The 10,130-nt window shown below is 36.9% G+C and overlaps 1 protein-coding gene across 4 annotated transcripts in view; it reads left to right on the top strand.

The window, feature by feature from the left end:
* The window catches only part of Cept1 (choline/ethanolamine phosphotransferase 1), a 41,005-nt gene that overhangs the window by 10,320 nt on the left and 20,555 nt on the right, over window positions 1-10,130 (top strand). For all 4 annotated transcript variants that reach the window (XM_005357159.3, XM_013349941.1, XM_026784071.1 and 1 more), the window contains 2 exons: window positions 3,975-4,122; window positions 6,742-6,883. In XM_005357159.3, coding sequence (XP_005357216.1) covers window positions 3,975-4,122; window positions 6,742-6,883 — 290 coding nt within the window. The remainder of the gene's footprint in view (window positions 1-3,974; window positions 4,123-6,741; window positions 6,884-10,130) is intronic.

Raw genomic sequence — 10,130 nt, 5'->3', positions numbered from 1 at the left:
TATGTCCACTGGATCAACCCAAAGCAGCTCAAGGAGTCTGATTGGGTGGTGGTTGTAAGTGGCTAATAAGTTGAGAGTCCTATCTATGACTGTCCAAACAAACAAACAAACAAACCCCCAAAACCCATGACAATGCACCTGAACAAAACTCTCTCTGGTTCTCTCTCTCTCTCTCTCTCTCTGTCTCTCTCTCTCTCTCTGTCTCTCTGTCTCTTTATCTTTTTTTTGGTATTTCGAGTCAGGGTTTCTGTGTAGCTTTGGAGCCTGAACTAGCTCTGTAGACCAGGCTGGGCTCAAACTCAGAGATCCGCCTGCCTCTGCCTCCCAAGTGCTGAGATTAAAGGCATGTGCCACCACTGCCCGGCTCGAAATAAATGTTTTTTTTTAAACAACATTTTGTTGTTGTTGTTGTTTTTGAGACAGCACCCCACTTTGTTGCTCCTTGGTGTGTAGACCAGGTTGGCCTTGAGCACTCTCAGTCCCCATGTCCATGCCTCTGAAGTGCTGGGATTTAGGTGCATACCTCCAAGCCTGGCTTTAGCTTAGGTTTTAGGACCATAAACTAACGTTGGGTTTAGTCTTGCAACTTTATGTATGTAGTATGTTAGAGTTACTTTTGCCATGTAAGACAGATAAAGGAAGTTAGTATTACCTGTTTTATGCACATGAAAATCATAATCTATCTGTCCTATTGCTATTGAGTTTTACTGAGTTGCCAGCACTGCTGTAAGAGCAGGAAGAGGAGAAGGAATAATGATCAGACCTCTGGTCTATGTATGGTGGCGCTTATAATCCCAGCTAAGCCAGGAGGGTCTCCATTTCTAGCCTATCCTGAACTGTGCAGTTAAAGACTTTTGTTGAATTTGAATACATTTTTTTGTCATATAAATACGAGGTTTTTCTTTTATTCATTTGTTTTTGTTGCTGTTTTGTACTTTTGATTTAACTCACTACAATATCTTAATCAATTTTTAGCATAGAAAAATGAAAACTAAAATATCCCATTCACAATATCTCTGTACAGTTAATTTCTATTGCCATTCAAAAGAGAAGAGAAAGTAGTATATAAAGAAATTCAACAAGAAAAGATATAAAAAGAAAAGGAAAAGTCTGCCTTCATATTACTGTATTAGTTACTTTTCCTAGTGGTGTGACAACATGTCTAACTAATACAGCCAGAAGGGTTTCTTTTGGCTCATAGTCTGGGGGAAAAGTCTAACGCGGCAGGGAAGGCGGCGGTGGCAGCAACATGAGGCAGCCGGTCACACTGCAGTGCAGCCAGGAAGCAGGATGCTGTTGCTCAGCTGTCTTCCTTCATTCTCCTTCTCAGTCTGGGATCCCAGTGCATGGGGTGGTGTCACGCATATCCAGGATAGATCTGGTCTACCCTCAGTTAACCATTTTGGGAAAGTCTTATAGATACACCAGGGATATGTTTTCAGGATGAGTCTAAATCCAGTCATTTGACAGTGAAGATTTAACCATTACACCTACCTTTCCTTACTATCCTTGCCTTTGTGTCAGATTTTGCCAGTCGGCTTTCTTATCTACATATCTGAGTAATGATACTTGACTGACTTGTGTTCCTTTCTTCACCTGGCTTTTAAATTAGCTGAGACCACACCTGGAATAGGAGACTTTCTTTAAAAATAAAAATATCCTATAGCTGTAAAATAATGGAAATGAGGGAAAAGTGATTAAATATTAGGTATTTTTACAAATTTACAGAAAGGAAAAAATAAAACCAGGAAAACTAGTGTGCCTTTTTTTTTTGTATGTAATTATTATTTTGCTGTTTGCTGACATTGTATGCACACTAATAGTCGAAGTCCTCTCTGTTTTCATGGTAATACTGTAGCTTATTAAAATCCTATGTAGGCTGCAAGGAAGGTCCTGTGTTTTTAGTTCTCCAAAGCAGAGCTATTCAGTAGCATTTCTGTGGTTGTTGGAGTGTTCTTTGCGTGGCTAAGATGTTAGTAAGCCTCTTGACTACTGAGCATTTGAAAGAATAACTATAGAGCTGATTTTTTTGTCTAATTATACTTAATTCAAACCAAAATATGTGCACATTGCTGATGGCTACTGTGTTGGGACAATGGGACTTAGAGGATGCTGAGTCTTGGAGGAAAAAGGACAGTAGACCTGAGCCCAGAAGAGGGGGTCCTTAGTCACAAAGGGTTCCTTGGCCATTTCAGTGTATTTGCATAACTGTATACTGCCTCAGGGTTTGTGCCTCTGGTTTCAGAGAGGTATGTCTTATATGGTCCTTATAATAGCCTCAGTTCTAAAATGTGGAATACCAATAAGATGCTTTAAACAAGATCATTATTGTTTCATACTAAGTTATACAAATCTCTAGCAGAGAAAAACCCTTTTCAGTATAGAATATACTGATATCTTACAGCTCTTGAATATTAATATAGTGTAACTTGACAACTGTTATGTAAGAAAATACTGTGACAATAGTAATTTTTTCATAGCCTAGACACAAAAAAATGCACAATGTTTATATCACCATCATTTTCAAAAAAACAATAACAAAGTATTCTTTATGAATGTGATTATAAATATATGAAAATAGTTTCAGGCTTTCACAAACCAGAGCATCTTTGCCATAGTGTTGTTCTATGAACCTTTGTAAACGCATGTTAAAAACAAGTTGCTTGATACAGAAAATGTGAAAATATTTGTATTGTTGACCATTCTCGAACATTCTCAGTATGCATCACCACACTGGGAGCAAGAAGTCCTTCAGGGAGAAGTGAGGAATGTGCTTAGCACTGTGGACCCAGTGTCTCCCTGGTGAAGTGAGGGATGCTGTGCTAGTTCCCTTCTTTAGGCAGCATTTCCAGGTGTGGTAACAAACACATTCTTGAATCCTAGATCTTGGGAGGGAGGTAGACGCAGAAATTCTAGACTAGCCTCAGCTACCTAGAGATTTGAGTCCAGTCAGACCCTTCCTCATAAAATAAGAAAAATTTTGATCAGCATGGTGCTACAAGCCTATAATCCCAGAACTTGGAAGGTAGAAGCAGAAAGAATTCAAGGCCAAAACAAACTTGGCTATACAGAGAGTTTGGGAATAGACTGGGCTGCATAATTCCCTATTTCAGAACAACAGAAATGAAAACAGGGTGTCAAGAAGTCCAGGCTGGCCGGCAACTAACTGGATAACCTTGAGTGGCTGATCTCCTGCTTTCACCTCCCAAATGCTAGAATTACAGGCAGGTTCCCATGTAAGGAGTTATATTGATTAAATAATTAGGGGGATTTAGAGAAGACAATGCAACCTCTTGAGAGTTCTGTAAAATTCCTGCAAAGTACAGTTATCCTTTGAGAATTGTAAAGGATTGATTCCACACAGAAATCAAAGTCTGTAGATGCTTAAGTACCTTCCCTAAAATTGTCTTACATGCACATATAATCCATATGTACCCTTCCATATTCTGAAAACAATCTCTAGACTACTGGTAATAGACGCTCTTAAGTAGCTATGTGTAGTATCATTTAAGAAAATAAGAAATATTGGTATAGATGCAGGTTTTTATACTTTAGAACTTTGACTGGTTGAATCCCTTGGTTACAGAACCCAGACACACGGGGGATCTGTTGTTGTTAATGGGGACATTCTTGAGCACTCTTAAAGACAGGGAGTTTGATTCTAACAATCCTAGTTACTTCAAGCTTCAATAAGTTCTTTATTATTTAGTTCTTGCATCATCTCCCACATCTTTCAACCAGGAGTACTTCTGTAGGGAATGAAGAGAAGTTGGGTTGGCAAGATGGGCTTAACGGATAAACTCTGACCTCCACATGATTTCTCTCCCTCACTCCTCTTGTGCGCACGTGCACGCACACACATTAAATATGTGATTGAAATGAAGATTAAATATCTGCTGTTAAACATCTTAGCCAAACCAAGGTAATGAAAATATCTGAGTATTCTTGGTTTTTTATTTTTATTTATTTCACAGGCACCTCTCTGGGCATACATTGCTTGTGCATGTGGCCTTTTCATCTACCAGTCTTTGGATGCTATAGATGGGAAACAAGCAAGAAGAACCAATAGTAGCTCTCCTTTGGGAGAACTTTTTGATCATGGCTGTGACTCGCTGTCAACAGGTATTGTTGCTTTTTAATACTGAGAATTATTAACTGATAGAAACAATGTGATAAGTGTTGGAATAAATTTAGTTAGTTCCCAAGCAGATGATTTTATATTAAACTTTAGTGTTTTTTGAAACTTGTGGTTCTGGTTAATGCTTGTTCATTGTTGGCAGTATGGGAAAATTTGGAACCTAAACTTACTTGTATTTATTTTTAACCCTAAGTTTTGGTTTTGGCTGTTTTTGTTTTGCTTTGTTTTTGTTTTTGTTTGTTCTTTTCCTAGTGCTTGGGTTCAAACCAGGGCTTTACATATACTAGGCTAGTCAAGCCTGATGTGGGATGTCCTACAGTATATGTGTTGCTTTTTTTTTTTTTTTTTTTTGGTTTTTCAAGACAGGGTTTCTCTGTGGCTTTGGAGCCTGTCCTGGAACTAGCTCTGTAGACCAGGCTGGTCTCGAACTCACAGAGATCCGCCTGCCTCTGCCTCCCGAGTGCGGGGATTAAAGGCGTGCGCCACCACCGCCCGGCCTATGTGTTGCTTTTATTGGTGAATGAGTAAAGCTGTTTGGGCCAATGACTTAGCAGAGTAAAGCCAGGTGGGAAATCAGGACAGAGATGGAGAGAGAGTAGGCAGAGTCAGGAAGACACCATCTAGCTGCTGAAGAAGACAGATGCCCAGCCTCGTGGTGATACATAGATTAATAGAAATGGCTTAATTTAAGATATAAGAGTTAGGTAGAAATATGCCTGAATCATCGGCCATCCAATGTTGTAATTAATATAGTTTCTGTGTGAGTATTTGGGTCTAGGCAGCTGGAAAACGGATGAACAATCTCCATTTACACAAGCTTTCTTCTACAGTCTCCAGCTGAGGACATTTTCTTTTTAAAATATTAGAGTATAATTGTCATTATTACATGTCTCACGGTTTTAGATAGAAGTACAGTAATGGGTAACTGGTAGTTCGTGACCTTGTATTTGAATAAATTCTAATTGCTGATAGAATATATTATACGTTTGAATTATAATATAAATATTATATTATAAATATAAATATAAGGATCAAAAGACTGATGTGATCAAGTTTAGAGATATACAGCATGAGGATTATAATTAATAATATTGTATTGTATATTGATAATTTACTAAGAGCAGAATTTTGATCTTTCCACCACAGAGGTAGTAATGGCGAGGTTAATTTTAGTGACCCTTTCATAATGTGTACACATATCAAAACACTGTTAGGCAATTTTTTTTTAAAGGATAGAAGGAAAAGTGCTGGCAGTGGGTTGTGCCAGCGTAGGTGAACTATAGATGATGATGTCTGTATTTTTAGTATGTTGCAAGTTTTTCAAATAATACTTGGGTACATTTTTACTTAAAAACTTAAAAATGAAATTGAAGTGGGCATTGTGGTGTCCACCTAACACTACCTGAGAGGCTCCAGCAGGAAGAGCGTAAGCATAAGGATAGCATGAGCTATGGACTACATAACAAGATTCTATCTCAAAATAACAGTCAAAACAATATATCCATTTCTAACCAGTCTTCCTAATAGGGGTGCTTTCCCTCCTTATTTTAATTTAAGTCTTTGGTTCTATCATTTTCATGGTTTTTAATTATTTTTAAAAGTCTTGATAGTTTTATATCTGAATCCAGCTTTGCCTATCAAAATCATTACTTCTTTGTGTCCTGATGGTAGCCTGTTTGTTAAGAACAGCTAAGTAAATCAGATGAAGGAAAACTCAAACTTTCCACTGAACGAAAACTAGCTGGGTAGCTTGAAAGACTGTTTGAATTAATGAGGAAACATAGAATGCGAAGTGCTTTGTTTTTATAATTTAAAATAAGTCGTGTTATATTATAGTTTGTTTAGACTTATAGGAAATCTTTTTCCTATATATGACTCATAATGATAGCTGTGAAATAAGAAAGGACAGTTTTCTAGTCTGAACAAGTAGGTCCCTTTGGTTGTTGAAGCTCTCCGGGTTCATTGGTTGCTGTTTGTTTATTTGCTTTTGGTTTTGACTCTGTGCTTAAACAGTTTGTGCTTTTTTGTGGTATTTGTGTTGGTTTTTAAATTGGGGGTGTACATATATGTGGGAGCCCCAACGCAGCTCCCTTCAGAAGCCAGAAGAGGAAATCAGACCCTTCAGCTAGGTTGTGAATCACCAAAATCGGTGTTGTAACCAGTTTCAGGTCCTCTGCAAGAGCAGTATGTGTGCTTGACCCCTGAGCTTTTCCTCCAGTCTCTCTCTTTATTGTTTTTGAGACAGAATATTCCATTGTAGCTAAGGCTGTCTTTGAACTCCATCCTCCTGCCTTAGCTTCCCAATGCTGAGATAGACATTTGTTTGGTAGCATGTTCAGCAGCCTGAAACATTTTACTACTCATTTAGTACTACTACTAAGTATGGAGAATTCAGTAGGCTGAAGTGTTTTAGTTTCTTTGAGAATTTTGCCCTAGCTGAGTGATTTAGTTAAATAAAAAAAGAGAGACATTAAAATTATGTTGTAAAACATGTAAATATCACATAACTGAAAATAGATTATCTTTAGCTCATCTAAAATGATTTTCAACCCAATTGATGCTATAGATGCCATTCAGTTTTCATTTTCATTTTTCTTCTGCAGTTTTTGTGGTTCTTGGAACTTGTATTGCAGTGCAGCTTGGTACAAATCCTGACTGGATGTTTTTTTGCTGTTTTGCTGGGACATTTATGTTCTATTGTGCACACTGGCAAACATATGTTTCTGGAACATTGCGATTTGGAATGTAAGTAATACTTAATGGTAATTCTGTCTTTGCTTTCAAATATGGAGAATGTTGCTTATAGATATTAAGTATCAAGAATTGATCAAGTAAACTATTTAAAACCATTTTCTCTTTGTCATATATCTCTCTGTATGCCTTTGGGAAAGAAGTACCAGAATCACCCAGTAGTATTGTTAAAGTAGGACAAAAAGCTCCTGACTCATCATCACGGGTGGTTCCAGATTCACTTTTTTATCCTATGTTTTATTTTGACATATAGAAATTATTATTATTATTATTTTCAGACAAGGTTTCTCTGTAGCTTTGGTGCCTGACCCAGAACTAGCTAGCTCTTAAACCAGAGCTGGCCTCGAAATCACAGAGATCCGCCTGCCTCTGCCTCCCGAGTGCTGGGATTAAAGGTGTGCACCACCACCGCCTTATTTTAAAAGAGAGTTTCTGAGCTGGGAGATGGCCCAGTGGTTAGAGCATGCACTGCTTTTCTAGATGTGACCTGTGTTTAGTTCCTAGCACCCATGTCAGGTGGTCCATAACCACTGTAACTCCAGTTCCATTGGATCTGACACCTTCTTCTTGCAGATATCCACATATTGTCACATAATTAAAGCTAAATATTTTTTGAAGAAAAGGATGAGTTTTTAAGAGCAAAGAACGGGTCTTTAAGTGTCATAGTTTAATTAGTTATAGTATTTTATACTGATTTACTTACAAATCTACAAAAATAATTCAGTTGATAGCACACTATTTAGCTTCTCTTTTTTTTTGCTGCCAACAAAATGTCTGAGAGTTTAAAAATGAGTTTAAAAATGAAATACATATAAACATGAACGAAAAGTTCCTACCTGTTGATCAGTATTTGCCATAATGATTAATGAGTAAATCTTGGGTAGTCTTGGATTGTGATTAAGGATGGCATTCATCATCTAGGTTTTTGTATGTTTGTTTGTTTTGTTGGTGGTGTTAGATTTATTTATTTTTATTTGATCTGTATGGATGTTTTGCCTGTATATATATCTGTGTGCCACATGTATTCAGGTCCCTTGAAACTGCAGTTAGAGATGGTTGTGAGACACCTTCTGGCTGCTGCGAATCCATCCCAGGTCCTCTGGAAGAATAGTGCTTTTAACCACTGAACCATCTCTCCAGCCCCCACCATCTGATTTTTTTAATTAATTAATTATGAATCCTGTTTATTCTTTCTTTTAAGTTTGGGATAAATAAAAAAAATTGAGAAATGGCTATATTTATGAACTATCAAAATAAAAATAGCCTTATGGCTACAAAATATTTTAACCTAGTCTCTGAATTTCTGATGGCTTTATGTATTTACTTACTTATTTACTTGCTTACTTATTTAGATCCCCGTAGGATTAGTTTAACAAGCATCAAAAAGCCTAGATATGTTCCGTAGAAATTCAGTTGCCCACCACAAACTCAGTTCATGTGATTTTTGTTGAATTTTTTTTTTTTTTTTTTTTTTTTTTTTTTTTTTTTTTTTTTTTTTTGTTTGTTTGTTTTTCGAGACAGGGTTTCTCTGTGGTTTTGGAGCCTGTCCTGGAACTAGCTCTTGTAGACCAGGCTAGTCTTGAACTCACAGAGATCCTCCTGCCTCTGCCTCTCGAGTGCTGGGATTAAAGGCGTGCGCTACCACCACTCGGCCTTGTTGAATTTTTAAAATAGAATTTAGGGACCATTGAAAATGACTAAATAGATAAAGGCACAAACACATTATAAGAGAAAATTTTAATGCAATTTTTAAATAGAACTTAATAAAATACTAATATTTTGGTGCTAATTTTTTAGAAGAGGTTTCTAATAATTTTAAAACCAAGATTTAGAGAATATTTTTGAGGTCTTAACCAAAGGTGGTATGAATGTTCATATGAAAATTTTTATATGCATTTATCAATTATTTATGAAATGGTCTAGGCTCAGAAAATTTTGAAGAATTCTAATTTAAAGATAATAGTAATTGAATGTGTACTGTTGCTGTTTTTTCATAGTCTTTGCCTTAAAATAATATTTTCATAGTCTTTTTCTGCTTGAGGTAAAAATCACAAATGTTTTTAAAAATTCTAAGATCTTTGGATTTTTTTTCTTAATTAAATTGCAAGTTTTAGTGATGCTGGTGTTTTCTGAAATGCCATGACTTGTTATCTAGATTTCACATCATTCATGTTTTCATTGCTTATTGTCTCAGGGTTCTGGTGTTGTATGGACCTTCAGATTAAGGGGGAGGGGTTAATTTGTGTACTGAATCTCAGTTGAATTTAACTTTAACCTTATTTAACAACCAGTCCCTTTCAATTTTCTCTTTCTCTTTCAAGTAATGCAACACCAGCTATATGGTGTGGGAACTGGAAGTGGGGGGGAGGGAGAATTATGGAAGTGGTAAAAAAAATACATAGATAGTAGTAGTCTTAGGAACAGTTTGATATTGTGGCTTTATCTCTTGCAGTCTTAAACTCTCCTGTGATAAAGTATCTATGCAGTCCCATGACTATAAGGGAGTAACAGAGATAAGACTGACAAAGATGCAGAAATTCTTTTTGTCTTTTCTGCTTTGCCAAGAAATGTGGCTTTTATCCGGATCTGCGGGGAACTTTTGCAAGACCTAAAGCTGGGAAATGACAGAGTACCTTTAGAAAAGTCAGTCTGGAATGTGATGGAGAGTGCACTAGGATTGAGTGTGACAAAAGCAAAATAATCAGCATCGTTATAATTAGTATGAGGTGCTGTAAAGCTTACATTAACACAAAGGCGATGTTTTTGTAGGGAGAGGGGTAGGGTGGAGAAAGAGTTCAGAAGCAGGTACTGCAGAATATAGTTTCTCACTAGGTACAGGGAATGAATAAAAGGACAGATACTGTGATGACTTACCCACAGTTTCGCTAGGTCGGGAGGCTGTATGTAAAGTGGAGAAAGACACGTTAGAAAAAGAAATCTATTAAGTAGCAAATTCTACCCAGAAAATGTATGCTAGGGATTCTGGACATCTGAATAGAATAGGAAGGACAGAACATTTAGGGAGCGGGCTTGGAAAGAAGGCTGTGAAAATAGTTGAATAGTCAAATTGGGAGGATTTTTATTGAAATAAAGTCAGGAGACAGATGAATTTCAGGAAAGAAGGACGTTTAATGCTTCCAGGACTCAAAATGAGGTCAAAAAAGTAAATACTGAATTTGGCAATCTGAGCTGTCCATAACAGTTTCTGAGTAGTAATTTAGGGTCTAGATTGTGGAGAGAT

This window comes from Microtus ochrogaster, chromosome 21 (genome assembly GCF_000317375.1).
Source record: "Microtus ochrogaster isolate Prairie Vole_2 chromosome 21, MicOch1.0, whole genome shotgun sequence".
Taxonomy (NCBI): Eukaryota; Metazoa; Chordata; class Mammalia; order Rodentia; family Cricetidae; genus Microtus; species Microtus ochrogaster.
The sequence above is the reverse complement of the archived record's forward strand: the minus strand, read 5'-3'. Positions and strand labels throughout refer to the sequence as shown.